The sequence below is a fragment of the Lepus europaeus genome, chromosome 18 (genome assembly GCF_033115175.1).
Source record: "Lepus europaeus isolate LE1 chromosome 18, mLepTim1.pri, whole genome shotgun sequence".
NCBI classification, from domain to species: domain Eukaryota; kingdom Metazoa; phylum Chordata; class Mammalia; order Lagomorpha; family Leporidae; genus Lepus; species Lepus europaeus.
In genome coordinates this window covers 2809593-2832924 of record NC_084844.1, presented here as the reverse complement: position 1 = coordinate 2832924, position 23332 = coordinate 2809593, and the positions used below count along the sequence as shown (strand labels likewise).

The following is a 23332-nucleotide window of genomic DNA, read 5'->3' as shown; positions in this document are numbered from 1 at the left end:
CCGCTGCTGACCTTGGGCGAGTCCTGGGATGCCTGCCTCCACCCCGACAGGACAGTACAGCAGTCTCTCCTCCCCCATGGAGTCCGAGAGAGAGAGAGAGAGAGAGAGAGAGAGAGAGGAGGAGAGAGAGAGAGGGGGAGGGGGGAGAGAGGAGAGGGGGAGAGAGGGAGAGAGGGAGGGAGGGAGAGAGGGAGAGAGAGAGAGAGAGAGAGAGAGAGGAGGAGAGAGAGAGAGGGGGAGGGGGGAGAGAGGGAGAGGGGGAGAGAGGGAGAGAGGGAGGGAGGGAGAGAGGGAGAGAGAGAGAGAGAGAGAGAGAGGAGGAGAGAGAGAGAGGGGGAGGGGGAGAGAGGGAGAGAGGGAGAGAGGGAGGGAGGAGAGAGGGAGAGAGCGAGGGAGGAGAGAGGGGAGGGAGAGAGAGAGATCGAGGGAGGAGAGAGAGAGAAGGAGAGAGGGAGAGAGGGAGGGAGGGAGAGAGGGGGAGAAGGAGAGAGGGGAGAGGGGAGAGGGAGGGAGAGAGGGGGAGGGAGAGAGAGAGAGAGAAGGAGAGAGGGAGAGAGAGGAGGGGGAGGGAGAGAGAGAGAGAGAGAGAAGGAGAGAGGGAGAGAGAGAAGGAGGGGAGGAGATAGGGGGCAGGGAGAGAGGGAGGGAGAGAGGGGGAGGGAGAGAGGGGGAGGTAGGGAGAGAGAGAACGGCGCAGAAGGCCTTGGGCACAGAAAAGCCCCAGGAAATTTGTATTTTTGGCTTTAAAAAAAAAGATTTATTTATTTGCAAGCCAGAGTTACAGAGAAACAAGTCTCTCTTCTGTCTCTCTCTCTCTCTCTCTCTCTCTCACACACACACACACACTCTCTCTCTCTCTCTCTCACACACACACACACACACACTCTCTCTCTCTCTCTCTTCCATCCACTGTTCACTCCCCAGATGGCCGCAATGGCCGGAACAGGGCCAGGCCCAGGTCAGGAGCTCCATCGGGTCTCCCACGTGGGCGCAGGGGCCCAAGCAGTCGGGCCGTCTTCCACTGCTTTCCAGGTGCATTAGCAGGGAGTGGGATCGGAAGGGAGCAGCTGGGACTTAAGAACCAATGCCCGTAGGGTATGCGGTGGCCTAACCCACTGTGCCCCAGCGCCGGCCCCCATTTCTGTGTGTCAGCCTGTCTCACCCCTGCAGAGGCCACCAGAGTCATTCCTCTGCCCCCTGTGGGCCGCAGGGCCGAGAGCCCAGGACAGGTGATGTCCACGCAGCTCACTGCCCACGCCCACGCCCCGGCACACGGTTCCGCCCTGGGCAGAGCCACACTGGCCCTGTGCTCCCAGAGGCGCCCGAGGGAGGGCTCAGAGCTGGGGGGCTCTGGAGGAAGCCCCCAGCGAGGAGCCAGGCGAGGAGCCCTGGAGACAGTCACACGTGGGCAGCTCCAGCTCAGCCTTACGCCCAAAGCGGCACCGGGAGCCCAGGGGCCCCACAACGCAGCCTGGACGCAGCACCCTGCCACAGGGTGACGGCAAGGAGATGTCCCAGGGTTCCCAGGGACCTCGGGGCGCCGTGAGGCTCAGAGCGCCTTTCCTGCAAACGCGCAGGACCCACGGCGTGGCACTCCCATCAGGCCACGTTCCCAAGCTCCGTGGCCCCCTGGCTTCCCCTGAACCCTCTCCTGTTTCCCACCCCCTCCTCATCACAGGACGCAGGTGAGGACATGGGGCCTGGGCAAGGCCCAGTTTGCTCTGCCACACCCACGGGGGGACCCCGGCCCCACCGCACCTCCAGACCACAGAGCAGAGAGGACCGAGGTCTCAGCCAAGCGGACCCGGTCTCTGAAGACGCCCCGCCGAGTCTCGGGTCTCTCTGTGCTCGGAGCATTCCACAGCACAACACCAGGCTCCTCCCCCTCTGCTCGTTCACTCCCGGCTCCAAGGCCAAGGGCAGGTGCACAGAGGGTTCGCACCTTCAGGTCAAGTGCTTCTGGGAAGCGAGGGGCGGGCCACAAGGCAGGAGAGGAGCCTGAGCCGGCCATCACAGACCAGAGGCCAGGCCCGCGGAGACCTAGGCCAGGGTCAGAAAGATTTCTCTCTGAAGGCCAGGAAGCAAGTCCAGCTTTGAGGGCCAGACGACACGTGTCACACCCCGGAAACGGTGCTGGGCCTGGCAGTGGGTGTAGCTCGCCAAGCCTAGAGACAGGCCAGCAAGCTTCCTGGAGGTCAACTCCTTTCTGGGTGACCCGGCCACTGCCCCCCCACGCTGCCCCCTGATGTACGCACAGCGAGGGCCCCAGGCTGGCCTCTGCGGCACCTCTGGCAGAAGACCCGAGCTGGGCTACCTGGGCCCAGGTAAGCCCGGGGCGGGCACTCGGGGCACCACAGACCCCATGGCGGCGGTGGACGCCCAATCCCGTGACGTCCTCAAAGCCACAGGACGGCAGGCTTGAGAGGGTGACCGGCGTGCGAGCGACCGTCCTCACAGGGCGCAGTGAGCCCCTGGTGCCATGCCCTGTCTCCAGGACCCCAGGACAGTGAGGAGTGCGTGGAGGAGGCCCCTCCCTCCCGGTCAGCTCTGCCCTCGCTCCCCACTGGCACCCTAGATGCCTCTCTATAGAGCTTCGACCTCGGAGGCAGGAGGACAAAGCTCCCATCCCCAAATGCCCAACGACAGTCAGGGCCAGAGCCGATCCAGGTCTCCCCCGTGGCGGCAGGGACCCGAGCACGCGGGCCGTCTCTGCTGCCTCTGGGGTAGCATTAGCGAGCGGCTGGAGGCAGAGCCCAGAGCCAGGACCTGAGCCCAGGCCCTCTGATGTGGGATGCTGGCAGCTCAGCCGATGGGCCAGACACCCTCCCCTCCCGCTCCCCAATGCCTCTGAACTCAACCACACAACTACACGCTAATCGCAGAAAACGGAGAGGAAACACATATGCAGAAAGAGGACATCTGCCTCGATCTCCCTCACTGCCCAAGACTGCGCCGGATTCGGCTGGGGCTGGTTTTCCGCACACGCAGGAGGTACGTGCACGTTTTGTTTTTTTAATGGGACACCCAGGTAGTAAAACCACATCAAGAAGGGCCAGGCGGGGCCAGCGCTGTGGCTCAGCGGGTTACAGCCTCCGCCTGCAGCTCCGCCATCCCATATGGGCACGGTTTCGAGTCCCCGCGGCTCCACCTCCCATCCGGCTCCCTGCTAATGGCCTGGGAAAGCAGTGGAGGGTGGGCCAAGTGCTTGGGCCCTGCACCCATGGGAGACCCAGAGGAAGCTCCTGGCTCCTGGCTTCAGCCTGGCCCAGCCCTGGTCATGGTGGTGACTTGGGGAGTGAAGCAGATGGAAGACCTCACTCTCCCTCTCTGTCTCTCCCTCTCTCTATTTATTTATTTGGAAGGCGGAGTTACAAAGACATCTTTAAGAAAAAGCACGCAGCTGAGCGGTTAACTGGTGGGAGGGGAGCTGGCACCAGGAGGGACAGACAAGCCTGGGGCGGCAGCCACGCTGCTTCTCGCCGTGGGCGTGCGCGCGATCATCCTCCACGCCAGCCCCGTGCATTTTTAAACGTTCGTCTGTTCCATCTGACAACCTTCAGAGGACGCGCGCACTCACAGGCCGGACCTGGGTGCTGACAGAGACGACCTCCGAGAGTGTTTCTAGGCCAAACACGGCGACCACGCCACCATCTCAGAGGCCGCTTCCTGTTTTGCCGTCAGGACACAGCTCAATTTGTTTAGCTCGCTTGCAACACACGGGCAGGCGACAGGAAGGAGGCCAGCGCCCGGCCCAGGCCCGGGCCGCGTCCCCACCCTGGGCTGCTCCAGCGCCCACCACTGGCATCCACCCCTCTCCCCAGGAGCCTGGGTTGGATCAGCGTGTTCTGTACATGGTGCCTCTTATCTCAAAAGCCCTCTCTTCCTGCTTTGCCATTCCCTAGCCGTGTGCCTGAGCAGGCAACTCAATGAGCCGGCGCCTCTGCTTGGCCATCTATAAAATGGGTTAACAGAATGAACCACATTGACATCAGCAAGGGACAGCGGAGGAAGCCTGGCACTGCGCACCGGGTGACAGCCGTCACTGCCGCTGCCGCCGTGACTGAGCGTGGCGCAATCAGCCTGCTTCGCCTCCGAGCTCCCGGAAGCCAACTCCAGGTCTCCCCACTGGGCCCTGAGCACAGCGCACCGACAGGCGGGCGCTGACTCAGGGCAGGCGTGCCGCTGACCTCAGGGAGCCTCCCACGGGCGTGTTCCGCTCCCAAACGTGCAGCCCTGGGCGGTGGGTAAGAGACCGCCCGCTCCGGCGTCCGAGGCCAGCGTGACCCACGCCCCCACCCCCTCCTTTTTCCTCCAGGGAGGGGTCACTTCCTGTTCCCACTGCATCCCCTGCACACATTTTCCGTGGTCTGCTGAAGCCCGGCCGGGACTTCCTGTCCCAGACCCCACTGTCCCTGCCCAGCAGAACCCGGGAACCCCGGGCAGCTGCAGGAACCCCGGATCCCAGGCACCGCTCATCCCCCGGGGACTCTGCCCTCGACTTGGCTCCGTCTCCTGCGCCCAGGGTGACTGCGTCTCTCCACCGGGCCCCCTGGCCCAGCCTGCTGCCGCCTGCCCACCGCCCAGGGTCGACAGCTCTGCAGGGGCCACAGGAGCCTTCCCTGGGTGCCCCCGCGGGAATCCAGGCCACACCTCGGCTCCAGGGGCCCACCCCGGGCTTGGGCCTGGCTCCACCCCTCTGGGCCTCTCCCAGAGGCCAAATCTCCCACTGGGTCTCTGTGTGGCCATGGTCCAGTGAGACAGAGCCAGGGCTGAGTCATGTTTTAAAATTCCTCGAGGCACCTGTAAGGTACTCTGTGCGCAATAAATGCCTACAAAGTGACTCTTCCGTTGTGGACCACAACAAGAAGGAACCCCACACATAAGTCCCAGAAAAAGCAGGTAGCTTGGGGCCAGCGCTGTGGCACACCGGGTGAAGCTGCCACCGCGACAGTGGCTTCCTGTAGGGGGACGGGTTCGAGTCCCGGCTGCTCCACTTCCGATCCAGCGCCCTGCCAATGCTCCTCAGAAAGCAGTGGAGGATGGGCCACGTGCCTGGGCCCCTGCACCTGCGTGGGAGACCCGGATGAGGCTCCTGGCTTCAGTCTGGCCCAGCTCTGGCTGTTGCAGCCATTTGGGGAGTGAACCAACGGGTGGAAGATCTCTGTCTCTCTCCCTCTCTGTAACTCTTTCAAATAAATTAAAAAAAAAAAAAACACACACACACACAAACTGGCAGCACCCGCCCTTGGAGGCCACATATCACTTTGAGACTGGGCCCCGTCTGCTCCACAAACACGTGCAAGCACGTGCATGTGTGCACACACACGCACACATGTGTGCACACACATTTGCATACACACGCCTGCACCCCTCACAGCTGCAGGGCTCGCGACCCCCAGGCCAACCCCTGCCCCGGTATCCCTGGGCCCCGTCTGCCTTTCAGAGCAGGTCCGTGCCCAGCCCGCCTCCTGGGGGCAGGAGCCACACCAGACCCTAACCTGTGCAGCAGCTCCACCCGCACTGTCCCACGGGACCCGTCAGGGCTGGGTGCCAGGACGGGGCCACAGGCAACTCAGGCCTGGGGGCACCCTCTCTGCGAAACGCTCCTGGCCACTCCTCCTCCCTCCCCCACCCCTATCTGCCGCTCCTCCCCGTGGACCTGCCACGTCCCCCTCTTCTGAGCCTTGGCAATGCTTGCTCAGAGCCAGAGCAGCCAAAAGCAGGGCTTGGCTGAGCGAGCACTCGGGGCCACCACGGGCGGCTCGGTCCACGCACAAACCCAGCCCGTCTCGGCAACCACACCCCGCTCTGGGGACAGCAGCTCTGTGCCAGTGTTGGCGGCACCTGGAGAGCCTGACGAACCCCAGTGCCCGCCTCCAGGCTCGCGGCGTCTGCCTGCTACCTCCCGCCCCCCCCCCCCCCAGAGCGGGTTCTGCTGCCACTCGCAGCTGGAACATCTCGGGCAGCTCGCCTGGGCCCTCGGGAAGGAATGCGGACGCCATGTGACAAGCTGGAGTGGGGACATTTGGTCCACGCCTCCCTGCTGGGCCCCCTGACCCTGGCCTCCCTCTCTGGCCTGCTCGGCATCAACTCCTTCCCCTCTGCCGTGCCCCAGCCTTGCCACCGACAGGTGACGCAGTGAGCGAAGCCTCGTGCCTGCTCGCCTAACTCAGTCCCCCCAGTCTAGGGGACATCTCACGCCCACCCTTGGTTCCCCAGCCCCGCGGTCTGAGCCGCAGGACCCGGGCCCTGGCTCTACGCAGCTGTGCTTGTGCTGGGAGAACCCAGGCCCAGAGTCAGTCCGGCTCTAAAGAAGAAGACCCTGTGGCCACACCCGTGCCCCCGAGTCTGCTTCCCCCTCCTCCTGGCTGCCCGGCACCCTCAGAGGACATCTCCCAGCCAGTCTGTAACCAAGACCACCACTCCACCCCACCCCACCCCACCCCTTAGGCATCGCATCAGGACAAGTGGCTGCAGACACCCGCCCCGCCAGTAGCCTGGGAGTCACCTACATCCTGTTGTGCACCCACTCAAACCAAAGGACGTGAGCTCCGTGCCCGGCAGAGACGGGGGGACCCGTGCCCACCAGCACTCTCCGGCCACAGCGAAGACTGCCACCGGGCGGGGCCACAAGAAGGGCACAACCCCTGAGAGGGTCCCGGGCTGGTGCGATGCCCACAGCAGACGGGAGCAGCGAGTGCGTGTGCGTGCGCGTGTGGCCCTGCGAGAGCTCCCTTCCAGCACCTGCCACGCCTCCTGCCTCACACACACCTCTCCCAGTTCCTGTCTCCCAACCCGGGCAGCTGCCAGCAACCCAGGGTTCAGTCCTCCCCCACCCCCACCCCGCAGAACGCGCGCTTCCGGGACACAGCCCAAAGCCGAGCCCGGCAGCCCCAGTGCCCACGGGGCCTCCCGCCCTCCCAGGGAGCCCTGGCTCCTGGCACCCCACGGACGCCTCGGTCATGTGCCGTCTTCCGATTGCGGGTCACCTGGAAAGCACAGCCGTGGGCGGTAATTTGCCAAACGGCGCTGGGCCTGACTTTTACACCGCACGGTGGTGGCTGGGGAGGACCCGCAGGGCCCCTCTTGCCCTGACAGATGGCCTCAAGCCCACGCCTACACTGGCCGGCGTCCGTCTTTGGGGCTCCCCTCCCAGAGGCAGGAACAAGACCTTGCTTCCACCTCAGAGCCCCGGGGGCAGAGCCAGCCACCCCGTAGCTGTGGGGACAGACAAGCTGGGCGGGAGACTTGGGATGCACAGACCCATCAGGAACGCCAGACCACGGCCTCCACGCCCACAAGCCCAGACTCAACTCCCAGGAATCTGACGCTGCGGTACACGTGGCAGCCGCTCGGGGTGGCCCTCCTACCTGTCCGGTCCCTGGAATGCAGTGATGGGAGTGACGTGTCCACAAGCCGGGCCCAGGAGGAAGCCCGGCTGCCCTCGGCCCATGGCTGTGGGCCCCTCCCTAGCTGGGGCCGGACGGTTTGAGACGGCACCTCCCGGAAACAGCAGCATAGTGGACCGGCGAGGTGGCCACGGCCATCGCCACCCAGTTCGGAGGGCAGATTCGATTCTCTGCCGATGCGCTCCAGAGAGCGTCCGATCCCAGAAACCAGCCCGGGTGTGCCAGCAGCTCAGCCGTGCCGAGCGACTCCGGGCTCCACGCGTGGAGCTGCTGAGCGGCCAGCCCCCCGCTGGTTTCCAGCCAGACTGCTGGAGCTGCGCTGGCCTGCAGGAGACTCCACTGGGGAGGGGATTGGACCAGCAGCCCCGCTCAGCAGAGCTGCCGTGGAGACAAACACTCGTCGCCTGTCGGGCTCCAGGGACCCGGGCCCTCCCCAAGGTGACCGGTGCACCTTCCGTCCTCAACGCCATTGCCGCGTCACGAATTCTCTTTGCTGACCACCGTTCCGATCCTAGCAAGTGGAGAGGGCCAGGGCCAGCCCTCCCACGGGCACAGAGCAATCCGGTCTCCAGTCACCTCTCACAGACACCAAACACTTAACAAGCCTGCCTGGAGCCCGAAGCAGAAGCAGTCAGCACACCACCAAGAAAGTCAGGCGTGGTCAAGCCCCCAGGAGCACCTGGGCCACACCCTGGCTGCACTTGGGGGGAGGGGCTATATAAAACCTGAGGCCCGAGCCAGACCCTCTGCCCCTCTGTGTCTGCAAAGGAACCCAAAACGGACATCTCTCGACTGCTGGACCCCGGGCCACTCTGCTCTAGGCCACAGTGGGCAGTCACCCCAGACCCCAGGCTACTCTGCTCTAGGCCACCGTGGGCAGTCACCCCGGACCCTGGACCCCAGGCCACTCTGCTCTAGGCCACAGTGGGCAGTCACCCCGAGCAGCCCTGGATCCCGGGCCACTCTGCTCTAGGCCACCGTGGGCAGTCACCCCGAGCAGCCCTGGACCCCAGGCCCTGGGCCACTCTGCTCTAGCCACAGTGGGCAGTCACCCCGAGTCCTGGGCCACTCTGCTCTAGGCCACAGTGGGCAGTCACCCCGAGCAGCCCTGGACCCCGGGCCACTCTGCTCTAGGCCACAGTGGGCAGTCACCCCGAGCAGCCCCGAGCCACTCTGCTCTAGGCCACAGTGGGCAGTCACCCCGAGTCCTGGGCCACTCTGCTCTAGGCCACAGTGGGCAGTCACCCCGAGCAGCCCCGGACCCTGGGCCACTCTGCTCTAGGCCACAGTGGGCAGTCACCCCGAGTCCTGGGCCACTCTGCTCTAGGCCACAGTGGGCAGTCACCCCGAGCAGCCCTGGACCCCGGGCCACTCTGCTCTAGGCCACAGTGGGCAGTCACCCCGAGCAGCCCCGGACCCTGGGCCACTCTGCTCTAGGCCACCGTGGGCAGTCACCCCGGACCCCAGGCCACTCTGCTCTAGGCCACCGTGGGCAGTCACCCCGAGCAGCCCCGGACCCTGGGCCACTCTGCTCTAGGCCACCGTGGGCAGTCACCCCGAGTCCTGGGCCACTCTGCTCTAGGCCACAGTGGGCAGTCACCCCGAGTCCTGGGCCACTCTGCTCTAGGCCACAGTGGGCAGTCACCCCGGACCCCGGGCCACTCTGCTCTAGGCCACCGTGGGCAGTCACCCCGAGCAGCCCCGGGCCCTGGGCCACTCTGCTCTAGGCCACAGTGGGCAGTCACCCCGAGTCCTGGGCCACTCTGCTCTAGGCCACAGTGGGCAGTCACCCCGGACCCCGGGCCACTCTGCTCTAGGCCACCGTGGGCAGTCACCCCGAGCAGCCCCGAGTCCTGGGCCACTCTGCTCTAGGCCACAGTGGGCAGTCACCCCGAGTCCTGGGCCACTCTGCTCTAGGCCACAGTGGGCAGTCACCCCGGACCCCGGGCCACTCTGCTCTAGGCCACCGTGGGCAGTCACCCCGAGCAGCCCCGGGCCCTGGGCCACTCTGCTCTAGGCCACAGTGGGCAGTCACCCCGAGCAGCCCTGGATCCCGGGCCACTCTGCTCTAGGCCACCGTGGGCAGTCACCCCGAGCAGCCCCGGGCCACTCTGCTCTAGGCCACAGTGGGCAGTCACCCCGAGCAGCCCCGGACCCCGGGCCACTCTGCTCTAGGCCACAGTGGGCAGTCACCCCGAGCAGCCCTGGACCCCGGGCCACTCTGCTCTAGGCCACCGTGGGCAGTCACCCCGAGCAGCCCTGGACCCCGGGCCACTCTGCTCTAGGCCATCGTGGGCAGTCACCCCGAGCAGCCCCGGGCCCTGAGCCTCTCCCCGGCCACCGGCCTTGCTCTAGGGGCCCAGCCTGTGGTGTCCCTCACTTTTTATCCCAAGGGAACGAGAGGGCAGCCTGGGGTGTGCTGGGCCAAGTGGCCCCTCCCCAGATACACATCCAGCCACAACCTGGGGGCATGACCTTGACCTTACCTGCACACAGGATCTTTGCTAAGACAAGGTCATCTGCGTTAGGGTGGACCCCAGGTCCAGTGACTTTCTAAGAGGAAATCTGGACACGGGCACACGGGGGCAGGGCCATGCGCTGCAGGAACACGGGGAACGGCCCGGAGCCACCAGGGACTGGCAGGGGCCTGGGACAGCCTCCCTCAGAGCCTCCAGCGGGGACCCACGCTGCCTGCCCCGGGCGCCTCCCTCCTCCACCCCGGTGCCACCACAGCCATGGTCAGGCAGGCCCAGGAAGCGAAGGCAGCAGGACCGGCCGTGGGACCCTGGCCTCTGTCTCACTCAGAGTTGTGGCTCTGCTGGAGAGCTGGCAAGAAGGGGCCCTGAGGCCTGCACCCCAGCACTCACCCCTGCCGTCTCCGGTCCAGACCCAAAGCTTGGCAGTGGCCTCGGCACACTCCCCCTGCCCCTCCACCCCCCACGGCTGGGCAGCCGCTGTGGCTCCAAGGCCTCCAACTCCCCATTTCCCTCGGGTCCTAGGTCCGACTCCCCCACAACTGGCCAGGCTGGCCTCCCAGGGACACCCCCCTGCCCACAAATCTGGCTGAGCACCAAAGCCAAAGTGGAGCAAAGACCCCATCCCCCCCCCACCCCCAGCAGGTTTTGCACAAACTCCTCTGCTAGCACTCACCACGCCTTGGCACAGGTGCCACCAAGCCCCGTGGCTAGGAGCACCCGCAAACCAGGCTCAGTAGGCCCGGGGGGTGCAGGCAGGAGAGCCTAGGGACAGGAGGCGAGGCGGGGCAGGGACCCCTGCCGTATGGTCTGGGCGGGCGAGGGGTGCCTGGCCAGCCGCGCACGGAGGCCCAGATCGAGCCTGCACCTGCCCCAGGACGAGCCCTGGAGACTGGCACCTGAGCCTGCTGGGAATCCTGGCTTTCCCACCAGTGCCGCCGCTTGGATCACAGCCAGGCCGGGGACTCCACCCTGCCTCCCCAACCAGCACCCCTCTCCCGGGACAGGGAGCCCTGGGGACCAACACAGACAGCCACCCAGTGCTGCCTGCCCTGCCATCCGCGGGTTTTGTGCGCATCCAGAAAACGCAGTCACCCACAGCAAAACACCCACGGGTGCGGGCCCTGCCCAGCCCTGCGCGTGGGCGGGGCACCGCGCAGTCCGCGGGCCTGGGGAGGGGGGAGCCCTCTCCCACCTGCCCCTCTGAGCCCAGGGAAGCCACCCCGGGAGGGAGGGAAGCTGGGCGCGATGGCCCCCCCCAAACAAGCGTGCCCAGAGCCCGTCCCCACCCGGCCCTGAGCCCACGTCACCTGTGGAAGTTTCTCCAGGAGTCCCCCGGCCCCCCCATCCCACGCCGCGACCCCCACCGCCCCCGCCCCCAGCACCAGCCTCCCGGGCAGCCCCGCAGCGGGATTTCGGGCAGAGAGGGCCCGGGAGAGAGGGAGGGAGGGAGGGAGGGAGGGAGGGAGGGACGGAGGGGAGAAGGCGCGCCCCGGGCGTCCCCGCGCGGCGGGCGGGAGCCTGCGAGGCCCCGGGGGTCGCGGGGACGCGGGGACGCGGGCGCCGCGCGCCTTACCTACGTCCGCATTGCAAAACGCCTGTTGCGGGTGCACCGGCGAGCAGCTGCAGGCGTCGGCCGGGCGCAGCAGCGTCCCCAGCAGCAGGAGGCCGAGCGCCAGCCGCAGGCTGCGGGCCGCGGCGCCCATGGCGGGCCGGGGGCTCGGCGGGGCTGGGCCGCGCCGCCTGGGTCCGGGCTCCTCGGGCCGGCGGGCTGGGGGGCGCGGGTGGGGGCTCGGGCTGCGCGCTCCGCCCCGGGCGCCGGGCGCACCCGCTCGCTCCGCGCCGCACTCCCCGCGCAAACTTTCCGCGCTCTTTGTCCCGGGGGCGGCGCGGGGGCAGCGCCGGCAGGGTGGGGGCGGCGGGCTCCGGCGCCGGCCGCGGCCTTCGAGGGACGCGAGTGCTGCGGGCGCGGGCCGCGCCGGGCGTTTTAACGCCGCCCTGCCCCTCCTCCCGGTGGCCGGCGGCCAATGCAGGCTCCGGGCGCTCCCTGCCGCCCCCTCCTCCGCGCCGCCGGGCCCTCCCCGGAGCCCGGGCTTTTGTTGTGCGGGGCCTGGCACGTCCGGGGGCCTCCCGCACCCCCGCCGCCCACCCCCACCTTCCCGCCCGCGCCCCCTCTGCGGAGCCCGGGTGCCTTCCCCGCCACCCCCTCCCCGTGGCCGCCGTGGAAGTTACCGAGGAGAGCGGAGGCCTCGGGATTGGAGGGGTGGGGGCTGGGGTGGGGGGTGTGGTGACTGCGAACAAAACAGGATTTTCTATAAACTGGCCATATTTGTTTGACCAGCCAACAAGAGAGCCGGGGTGGGCCGGGGAGCCAGGCCGCTAGGATGGAGCGGGAGGCTTTGGGCAGCCCCTGGCGGCTCCCTCCGCGCGCCCGCAGATGTGGGAGCGCGGGACTTTTCCAGGCACTCGGGTCCCTGCCTACCTGCCCGGGGACCCCCTGCTGGCTGCTGGGGGGACGTGGCTCTGACAGCCCGGGAGCCGTCAGCACGATTGTGGCTGGACTGGGCCGTGCTGACTCCAGACAGGAACCTTGGAAAATACTGGCGGAGTGGAAAACTGGTGTCTTTCCGTTTGAAGCAGGATCGGGGGGAGAAGTTACCCAGGCAGGGCAGCCGTGGGCAGCCCCGAGCCAGCCCAACCTCGCCTTTGCTCGGTTTCAGTTCGTGTGAAATTGTGTTGCTTGCAAAACGATGTTTGATGATGACTTTAAGAGCACTGTGGATTCAGAAAATGTTCCATGTTGGCTGCCTGGAGCTTTTTTTTTTTTTTTTTTTTTTTTTTGCCTCCTTTTGTGATGAGCAGAACAAGATACGATTGGATTTACAGGCTGTAGAATCGGTGTCAGCAATGGGACAGGTGGCTTAGGGACCGTCCATCTTCTAAGCAGGTGCAAACCTAAACCATCCAGTGTATGTCGGGGTGACAGGTTCCTTGGGTAGCTCGATGGTGGCCCAGGGAGGGAGCAGGCAGGGCCAGTGCGTGAAGGGGAGGGGTCCTAGGCTCCAGCTCTGGGGAGGGGGAGGGCGAGGCTGCTCTCCCAGCCACAGCCCCTCACCTATGTCTGGGCAACCCCAGCCTGGATGGTTACCCCCACCAGCGCCCAAACCCAGGCTGGAATTTCTCCCAGGACGAGGCGTTCCCAGGAATCCGATGCTTATAGCCTCATGGTTGAGGCAGCCACGTCGCGGCCGGTGATGCTCAGGTGCCTGGGGCCCTGCCACACGGAGCCCTGGGCGAGCTTCGGCCTGGCCCCGCCCCAGCTGCAGGGATTTGGGGGGTGAACCGCTGGATGGAAGACCTCTGCCCTACCTCCCCCATCACTCTGCCTTTCAGATGAGTAAAATACGTCTTTTACACACAGGCACACATCTTACGCGCGATTGAGAAGGAGGATGCCTGCGTCCCACGTGGGAGCGCCTGGGTTTGAGTCCCATCTCCAGCTCCTGACTCCAGCTTCCGGCCAGTGTGGGCTCAAGTGACTGGGCCCTGGCTTCGGTGCTGGCCTGCCCCGGCCACTGGGGGCAGTGTGGGGCGAGGACTAGTGGACAAGAGTGTCTCTCTCTGTCCCTCTCTCTCGCTCCCTGCTTCTCAAATAAACACGTGGAGATTTAGGATTCTTTAAGATTTATTTATTTATTTGAGAGGTGGAGTCACAGACAGAGAGCGGGAGAGACAGAGTAGTCTTCCATCCGCTGATTCACTCCCCAATGGCCAGAGCGGGACTGATCCCAAGCCAGGAGCCAGGAACTTCCTCCAGGTCTCCCACGCAGGTGCAGGAGCCCAAGCACTTGGGCCATCGTCGGCTGCTTTTCCAGGCCTTCAGCAGGGAGCTGGACAGGAAGTGGAGCAGCCTGACTCGAACGGGCGCCCTCGTGTGGGATGCCAGCACTGCGGATGGAGGCCTAGCCCACTACGCCACAGCGCCTGCCCAGAAATCTAGGGATTTTTGACACATTCTCTCAACTATCCTGCCCCCCCACAGCCCGGCCTTTCCTGCCCCCCCAACAGCATCCAAAGCTTTGATCTCCGGTTCTGCTCTTCCCTCCTTCCCGTCTTCCATCTACAGACACAGGTGCTCCTCACCATCCAGCCACAGCTGGACAAGCTCGGTGCGAGTCGGAACCGCGTGGCATCCAGGCCACAGCTCAGCCCGGCCCGCCTGAGGCTCACTCAGCCAGGCATTGAGAGAGAGGCGTTTACTACGCGTGGCCAGCCCGGGGAAAGAACAAAATTCACGGTTCGGCCGGCACCGTGACTCACTAGGCTAATCCTCCGCCTGTGGCGCCGGCACCCAGGGTTCTAGTCCCGGTCAGGGCGCCAGATTCTGTCCCGGTTGCCCCTCTTCCAGGCCAGCTCTCTGCTATGGCCCGGGAAGGCAGTGGAGGATGGCCCAAGTCCTTGGGCCCTGCACCCCATGGGAGACCAGGAGAAGCACCTGGCTCCTGCCATCGGATCAGCGTGGTGCACCAGCTGCAGCGGCCATTGGAGGGTGAACCAACGGCAAAGGAAGACCTTTCTCTCTGTCTCTCTCTCTCACTGTCCACTCTGCCTGTCCAAAAAAAAAAAAAAATTCACAGTTCAAGTCCCGAGTGCACAGCACGGCCCAGCCGTCATAACGTCAAACCACGGTAAGTCAAGGACACCGAACCCCTCGCGGCCCACACCCCACCCCAGCCACCTGCTGCCTCCCTGGCAGGGGGCGGGGCTCCGCTCCGGGCTCAGTGTCAGTCCTGGTGCCCAGTTAGAATCTTGCCGGCCCCAAGCCAAGGAAAGTGAGGGCGCAGGAGGACCTGAGCTGGACAGTGGCTGTGAACCCGACTGTGGGATGCGAGCCGCTCTTTCCAGTGCTGTCTGCAGGCCGGGAGGACTCAGCAGTGTGGGACGAGCTTGGGAAGGGGCCGCCTCTGGGGGAGGGGATGGGGCAGGCACCCAGCACCCAGAGCGAGAGCGAGCATCGGCGTGGGGGCTGGTCACTCCCCCCGCTGCTCTGTCTTCTCGGAGGTGGTGGGTGGGCTGCAGCCTGCTGAGCCACAGCTTGTGCCTGCCCCAGCGCTGGGTCTCGGGGACTCTCAGGGCAGGGGGAGGGGGCTGTGGACCCCACACAGCCCCCATTTCCGCTGGGACGCTTGCCTTGTACCCAGAGCCGGCAGAGCCCTCAGCTCAGCCTGCCCACGCCCAGCCCACACCTGCTGGGCTGGCCCAGGTGCAGACTGCCCCGGGCCAGGAGGAAGTGCGAGGCCTCTGTCCTGTCACCCTTCAGGTAGGCGGTCAGGAGCCCCGCCGGGCTGGGCGGTGTCCCCCTCCTCCCGTGGCCCCCCCCCAGTCTGGGTGGGGCTCCCTCTCCCAAAGACAGCTCTGGTGGAGCAGAGGCCCCACGCTGTTTCTGGCGGTTTCTGGAGAACCAGACTCTCCCGCCGGTAACGGGCGTCCAAACTGCCCTCAACCGCAAGGCAGCTGGACCCCAAGCTGACATCCAGGGTCCAGAGGCTCCGGGGGTGCCCCTGGCTCGGCCTGGGGGCGCAGGGGTGGGGCCGTGCCTGTGGGTGTGGTGGCGGGGAGCCTGCTGCCGCGTGGGGCTCCAGCCAGGACCGTGGGGCCGCTGACCACAATAAGCAGGTGGCGCCAGCCAGCCGCGCTGTCCATCCCGTGTCCCCTGTCAGGGCTGCCCCTGAAGATGACAAGCGAGTGAGTCGAGGGTGACTGGGCGGCCTGGTGGCAGGCGGGGTGCAGCGTGGGCAGGAAAGAGCGTTTGCACACGGCCCCTTATTCCTGCTCTGGGGGGGGGCAGTGCCTGTGTCCTGGCACGGCTGGCATTGGGGCCGGTAACTGTGCTGGGAGCCGCTCGGCCTCCACCCACGCGTGCCAGGGGCGGTCTGTCCATCTTGTGACCACCAAAAATCTCTGAGAACCACTGACCTGGAGAGACTGATAAACGCGTCTGGCCCTGAGAGGCGGGCGCAGGGGCACGGCTCTGGCGTGGTGGCGGTTGGCTGCGCTGGTGGGGACTCAGGAGGTCAGCGCTGGAGGTCAGGGGGCAGTGGCAAGGCAAGGGGTACACTGATAAAACCACACGCTCGCCCCCCGGTGGTGGAAGGGGGACAGGGGCAGACAGGTGAGGCCCAGCCCGGTGGGGACAGCCCTGGGGGCAGATCCAGCGACACCTGATTGGCAGGAGTTTATTCTTGGATGGCGCTTGGTTGGGGGTCCTCTCTTCTGTGGGCAGGTGCCCCTTGGGGCAAAGGCACCCACCCTACAAACCCGCCTGGAGCTCACCCCAGCCCCTGTCACCACAATCAAGTCTCCAGGGGGGCCACCGAAGAGAGAGGGTGGGGCTGAGCCCGAAGCCCCGGAAGCCACAGGCTCTGTTTGGAACAGACTGAAAACACATCGGAGCTTCCTCCAGGCAGGCCGCCCTGATACGGCCCTGTTTGCACACGGAACGGACTCAAGGGGCCGCTTGGCCTCCTGGTGGCCATCTGGTGAGAGCTGGCTCAGGCCGGGACCCTGGCCCTCCTCCTGCACCAGCAGAGCCCCTCGCCGCGGGCTCTCCTGGATCCCCCTGCCGACCCTTCCTGGGACACAGATACTGTGCGTCTCCCAGGCCTGCGGCTCCGGATTTCCCGTGCCCGGCTCTTCCCCGTGGGCCCGGGCCCTGTGGTCATGTGCTTCCTCTCGTGGGCGGGCCCGGGCCCAGGGCCAGCGAGTGGAGAAGGGAACCCAGGGCTCCTCTTCCCCAGCTTTGTCCAGGGCCGCGGCGAGGGAGGGAGGGCGGGCGGGCGGGTGGACGCGGGAACTGCTGGAGGTTTCAGGTTCCCTTTGCTGGAAGCCTGGCTGGGAGGCTCAGGTTTCCCGGCCGCCGACCTCGGCTTCCTCTGGAGCTGGGCGTGGTGGGCCCACGGCCATGATGTCACCCGGGCTGGAGCCGGAGGGGGCTGCTCCAGCAGGTCTGGCCCCGCCCCGCCCGGCCCTGTTTTTCTTGCTGTGTTCCTGTCTCGCCGCCTCCTCCCCTCCTCCTCCTCTCTCTGGGGATGCTCAGGTTCCCAGTGACGTCAGCCCTGCGGCCGGCAGCACCATCTCGGCACCTTCAGATCCAAGCCCCGCCCCTGTCCCCTGCAAGCCCGGAGAACTGACTCAGCCCCAGCTGTGGGCCTGCCCTGGGGGCTGGGACGTGGGGGGACAGGCCCAGGCCAGCAGGAAGAGGACCTCTGCCATCGCCAGTGGGTTCAGAGGTGAGGGCGCCATGAGAGGCGAGGGGGAGTGGGCTTCCATTTGGCTCCCCTCCCCGGCTCTGCTCTGAGAGAGTTGCCCCTCCCACCGGGGGTGTGGCCCCTGCTGGCACCCAGAGCTCCCTGGGCCACTCATGGTCCCAGCCCAAATCGCCCTGGGTCTGTCCTGATGCGCGGGGCCCAGCAGCAAGACCGGTCACTGTGCTGGTCCCTGCGCAGTGTCCCCAGCTCCCTCTGGCCACCCCTGGAACGTGGCCTGTGACACAGAGCCCGGTCACTGCCGGGCCGGTCTCCTGGCCGAGGAGGCACCGTGGACGCCCATCAGTGCCCGTGGCAGTCACGTTGGCCTGTGGTTCTGTCTCCCGGCAGGAGGTGGGGGGTGTCCCAAGCGTGTCCCCAGTCCCGCGGTCACCGCCCGCCCCTGCCCAGGCACCCACTGCTCTGGACTCTGGCACCCCGCCCTGCTGAGCTTGGCCACGGCCTGGACCCCTGCTCACCAGGCCCCAGCCAGCGGAGGGGACCCGCGTTCACTTCCATCCTCAACAGGAGCCCAGCTGGGGCCGTGTGGCCACGGAGCGGCCGGGGCCGGGCGCAGGTGGACATGGAGCTCCTGTGGCCAGCGCAGTCCTCACCCCCCACACCCACTGTGTGACCCGGGGCTTCGTGGCTGGGTCAACGCCTCTCAGGTCCGCCCTCCTCCCCGGCTGGCCGCCCCTCAAGGCTGGAGGTCTCGCTTCATTCGTTCGCTCCGCCAGCGCTGACCGGACACCAGCGGCATGCCAGGCCTGGGCAGGAGCAGGGGTGCAAAAGCCGCCGCTCCCTCCTGCGGCACAAATGGCCTCTTGTTAGCGAGGAGGACAAAGAGACAATTGCAGGAGCCCCAGGGCTGGGCCGGCAAGGTTGGGGCTCTGGGGCCACTGCTGGGGTAGAGGTGACATCTGCCTGAGCTGGGCCGTGGGTGGGGTCCGAGGTGTCCGGGAAAGGAGATGGGAGGGCTGGGGGGCGGCGGGACAGCAGGGGCCCGTGGCCCCGCGGCCGCAGAAGGTGAGGGGCGTGCACGGAGCCTGTGGCGGTGACTCACTGCCGAGCCCCGTGATTGGGAACACATGTGCCCGGCGCGGCACACACATTACTCAGAGCTGAGGGTCCCGGACGACCCCGGCGGGAGGGGGCGGGGGGAACGTGGTCGGCGGGGCCGTGGGGCGAGGTCTGCGGCACCCCCGCCCCCCCATCACTGCTGTCCCACGTCGGCCCTGGGATGGCACCCGGCTCTGGCTCTGTTCCCTGTCGTCACTACAGGGAAAACATTTTGTTATGAAAAAGTGGGAGAGAACGGCACGGCGCTGGCCAGGAACCCACGCCAGCGGCAATGCTGTCGGCTGGGCCAGCGCCGCCTCGCCACTCCCCTCCTTCGGCGACTTTGAAGTCAATCCCGGACATTTTAGTTCACATGTCAAGGTGTTCTTTTTTAAAAATATTTTTTTTATTTTATTTTTGACAGGCAGAGTGGACAGTGAGAGAGAGAGGCAGAGAGAAAGGTTTCCTTTTTGCCGTTGGTTCACCCTCCAATGGCCGCTGCTGCCGGCACACTGTGCTGATCCGATGGCAGGAGCCAGGTGCTTCTCCTGGTCTCCCATGGGGTGCAGGGCCCAAGCACTTGGGCCATCCTCCACTGTACTCCCGGGCCATAGCAGAGAGCTGGCCTGGAAGAGGGGCAACCGGGACAGAATACGGCTCCCCAACCGGGACTAGAACCCGGTGTGCCAGCGCCGCAAGGCGGAGGATTAGCCTATTGAGCCGCGGCGCCGGCCTTTAAAAATATTTTTAAATTTTATTTGGAAGACAGAGATGGCGCCCATCCACTGGTTCACCCCCGAAATGCCTACGGCTGCTGAGGCCTGGAACTTCGTCCCCCCCCCTGGGGGGGGCTGCTGCTGGAGCCGTCACCTGCTTCCTCCCCATGCGCCTTAGCAGGCAGCTGGAGCCGGGAGCGGAGCCGGCTCTCAGAGCCACGCGCCGTGACGCGGCTGGCTGGCCTCAGGTGTCTCCGTCACGCCAGGCGCACCCCCCACCTCCCGGGAAGGTTCCCGTCTTGTCGGACGCTCGCGTTCTTCCTCGGGACTTCTCCCAGGGCAAAACCAGCGCCCAGCACCCGGCCCTGCAGACCCACGCTCTGTGGAAACCCGTCGCTCCTCACCGGCCCGTGCGCGTCCCCAGGCCCCGGGTGGATCTTGGGTCTGTCAGACTGGCTCTCCACGGCCCGCGTGGGCCCTCTGACAGTCAGGGGCTGCCTCGCCCCCGCGGGATGGCCACACTCGTCCATCGGCGTGGGGGAGGTTCTGTCTGCTTTGCTACTCCCTGGTGGGTGAGGTTGAAGGTCTCTTCAACCTCTTCCGCTGCGTCTCCCAGTGCCCGTGGAGGACCGCGGCCACTGCAGGCCCGGACGTCACCTGGAAGGTGTGTCTGGCGCTGCCGCTCTCACGGTGGCTGCCAAAGAAAATCCCTTTAGCAGCTTCTGCCCGAGCCAAGAATGGAAACCGAACACCCAGCAGGCCGAGCCTGGGGCCTGGGGAGGAGCCGGGCTCTCCGTGAGAGTCGGAGGACACTCAGGGACCGCGGCCTCGTGGCCACAGTGGGGACTGCGGCCCTGTGGCCGAGACGGGGCCCAGAGAGCGCAGCGGGACCTGGGGCCAGGGCAGAAATGGGGTTGCTGGGAAAGCACGTGCCGTGAACCTTCAGCTGGGGAGACGGGCTGAGCCCAGATGCTCGCCGAGAGGAATGTTCTAGAACTGACTTCCGGAGGCGGCGCTGGCTGAAAGGGACCACAGCCGCAGGGAGTTTTAAATAAGTGCCCAGGGCAGGCCGAGTTTGCCAAGTTCAGGGAGAACAAATCCAACCAGGCTGTCGGGGGAATGGCGCCCACCACCCGTTTTCTTTATGCACACACATGCTTGTGCTATGTTGTGTAGGACATACGTGTGCTATGTTGTATAGGACATACGTGTGCTATGTTGTATAGGACATACGTGTGCTATGTTGTATATATGCCAGCACCCATGTAGCAGGCGATGGTAGCACTAACATCTGGTGTCATTGAAACTTTCCTGCAGTGCCACGCGTGGTGCTGTCGTGGGCTGCCCACCCCCAGGCACAGTGGTGTTGCCAAGGGCAGGGGAGGAGATCAGAGGGGAAGGGAGGGGAGGAGGAAGGGGAGGTGGGGAGGGGAGGGAAGGGAAGGGGGAAGGGGAGGGGAGCTGGCAACCAGACACGCGTGGCAATGCAGCTTTTCTCATCTTATTTTTTCTTCATTTATCCGAAAGGCAGAGAGAGCGAGAGCGAGAGAGCGAGATCCTCCAGCCACTGGTTCACTCCCCAGATGGCCGAAACAGCCAGGGCTGGGCCAGGCGGAAGCCAGGAGCCAGGAGCTCCTTCCGGGTCTCCCACGTGGGTGCAGGGGCCCGAGCTGCTTTCCCGGGCTCCTCAGCAGGGAAGCTGGATTGGAAGTGGAGCATTCGGGACTCGAACTGGCGCTGCGCTGCGGGCTGCCGGCACCACCAGCCACAACACCTGCGCCCCGTGGCCTCCGGAACCGCGGGATCCCGGCTGGCCCTGAACAAACACCTGGAAAGGCCCACGAACAGGCCAGCGAGAAGAGAAACCTGCTCAGTTCACCTGCACTCCTGTCCGTCGGACCCCCTCCGCTGGGGCTCAGAGGGGGGTTGCTTCCTGCCTGAGGCCACACAGCTGAGAGGCAGGGGTGAGGCGTGGCCTGCGAGGGTCTGATGGAGGCCAGAGGTCCAGCTCTGCGGCCAGCCAGCCGTAGCTGCTAAGTGGGCCTGCACGGGGGTCCCCGGCTGCAGGGCAAGATTAAGGCAGGCGGGGGCTGGGAGGCCCGGGACCCCCTGAGCCTCCTGGGGAAGTGGACTGCACAGGGCAGCTGCCCTCTAGGTCGAGCAGGTGGACGGCAGGGCGCGGAGGAAGGAGCTGAGACAGAGCCGGGAGCCTGACGGTCACCCTAGCCCTGGTTACCATGGCCAGCCACCCCCCAGTCTTCACGTTGCCATGGCAACACCACTCCTCCCGCACCAGCTGAAGCCACCGGGCTCCCCCGAGAGCAGGGACTGGGGCCCGGCTGCTGGTGCGGCTGTGGGGGAGGTGGGCAGGGGGTGCAGACCCCGGCCCCCAAGAAGCCGCACTCCTCCTTCGCGGGGCCAGTGCTGACCTCAGACCCCGCCCTGTCCCCCGTCCAGCTCTGCTCCTGGCCCCTGCCCCGTTCTTGCCAGGCTCTTGGAGTTGAGTGCGGCCCGGGCCTGTCCGGTGTTACCGCTTGGCCGCACCTGGCGGCCGCCGTGCCCTGGCTTTGTGGGTCGGCGAGAATGGGGCCTCCTGAGAAACCGCAGGCCCCGAGGTCTCAGAGCTGCACCCTTGCCGCCGACCCCGCTCTGGGCAGCGCTGGCTTAGGGGGTCCCAGCCAAGGGGCTCTGCACGGCCTCCAACATTTGGGTCCGAGCTGTGGGGTTCCCCCTGGGGTCCCATGGAGAGGCTAGGCCTTTGGGGTTTTTGTTTTTTCAAGATTTATTTATTTAAAATCCAGTGTTACAAAGAGAGACAGGGAGACAGATCTTCCATCCACTGGTTCACTCCCCACATGGTTTCAACGGCCGGGGCTGGGCTAGGAAGAAAGCCAGGAGCCAGGAGCTTCCTCTGGGTCTCCCGCATGGGTGCAGGGGCCCGAGGACTTGGGCCATCTTCCACTGCTTTCCCAGGCCATAGCAGAGAGCTGGATGGGAAGTGGAGCAGCCCGGGCTCGAACCGTGCATGTGTGGGATGCTGGCGCTGCAGGCAGCCCCTTAACCGCTGTGCCACGGGCCCCCTTGGATGGGGTTTGGCCTGAATGTCAGGGGTCCTTGTTCGCTCTGCAGAGGCGATGGCTGTGACAAGATGAACTCAGTACCATGTGGCAGAGGTGGAGGGGGCCTGGGGGAGCGGAGTGGGCTGTGGTCCCAGGGCAGGGACTCAGAGACTGGGCGCCGCCTCTGGATTTGAGACCTGAAGCAGGCATGGGAGTCACCTGGTGAAGAGGAGGGGAAAGAATGTTCCGGAAAAAGCAGCCACACGGGTGCTCCAGAGCCTGGACTTTGGGGGTCAGCAGGAGGGCTTGGGTGCTGCAGCTGCAGGCCAGGTGCGTGCAGGAGACCCTGGTAGTCCCAGGTGTCTGTGGGCTGGGGCGGGAACGTGGGACGGTGCCTCCCCCCAGAACCAGGGCTGTGCACACCAACACCCCCACCAGGAGGGCAGAAGAGGGCCGGCAGCCCCCATGGCCCTGTCGTGGCCCCGTGGTGGGTGGGCTGTCTCTTCCCAAAGTGTTCCACGCCCTGACCTCTGTCCTGGGCCTTGTTTAGATCCAGGATCTCTGTAAATGTGACCCATGCTGGCATCGCCCCCTGCAGGCCGAGAACAAGTGACAGGTGACTGTAAGAGACAGAAGAGGGAGACTGGGTGCAGGCACGCACACGCACGCACACGCACACACTTGTACACACATGTACACACATGCACGCACACGCACGCACACACGTGTACACACACGCAGAAGGCCAGGTGCCCGCAGGTGGAGACGGGACCCACGCATCAACACCAGGGAGCTGGGGAGAGGCCTGGGCAGCGTCTTCGTCAGAGCCCCCAGAAGGAGCCCTGCCCAGGCCCTGCCCGCACCCTGACCTGGGACTCCCGCCTCGCTGGGTGGGCCCCTGGTCCAGGCGCTGGGAGGGGTCCAAGGTGCCGGGTAGCGTGGCTCTGGCCCCTCACCCTCCCTGCCTCTCCTGGGCCGCATGCTGGTGCCCGCAGGGGCCTGGGACCCCAGAGCACTGCTCGGGGCCGGCTAACCTGGCCTCTCAGGGGCCCCAGGCCCAGTCCGCAGCACACTGGACTTTGCCCGAAGTGTCCCCGCCAAGAGCTGTCTCCTGGGGGCCACGTGGGGCCTCGGGCCTCCCTCCCAGCCAGCAGCCCTCTCCCTCCCACTTCCCCTCCCCTCCCTCCCTCTCCCCCCTCCCCCTCCCCGCTCACTGCGCTTCTGGCCCCAAAGGCGTAAAGGTGTGGGGTTTTTCTCACAACAAGTAATTTTCCGGTTCTGCAGACCCCAGCCAGGGGTCCCACAGGACCC

General features: G+C 65.9%; 1 protein-coding gene across 1 annotated transcript in view; it reads right to left on the bottom strand.

The window, feature by feature from the left end:
• The window catches only part of TIMP2 (TIMP metallopeptidase inhibitor 2), a 44058-nt gene extending 32447 nt beyond the window's left edge, over positions 1 to 11611 (bottom strand). Inside the window, exon 1 of the mRNA XM_062215553.1 lies at positions 11460 to 11611. Coding sequence (XP_062071537.1) covers positions 11460 to 11589 — 130 coding nt within the window. The 5' untranslated portion in view covers positions 11590 to 11611. The remainder of the gene's footprint in view (positions 1 to 11459) is intronic.
• Positions 11612 to 23332: the final 11721 nt, after the last annotated feature.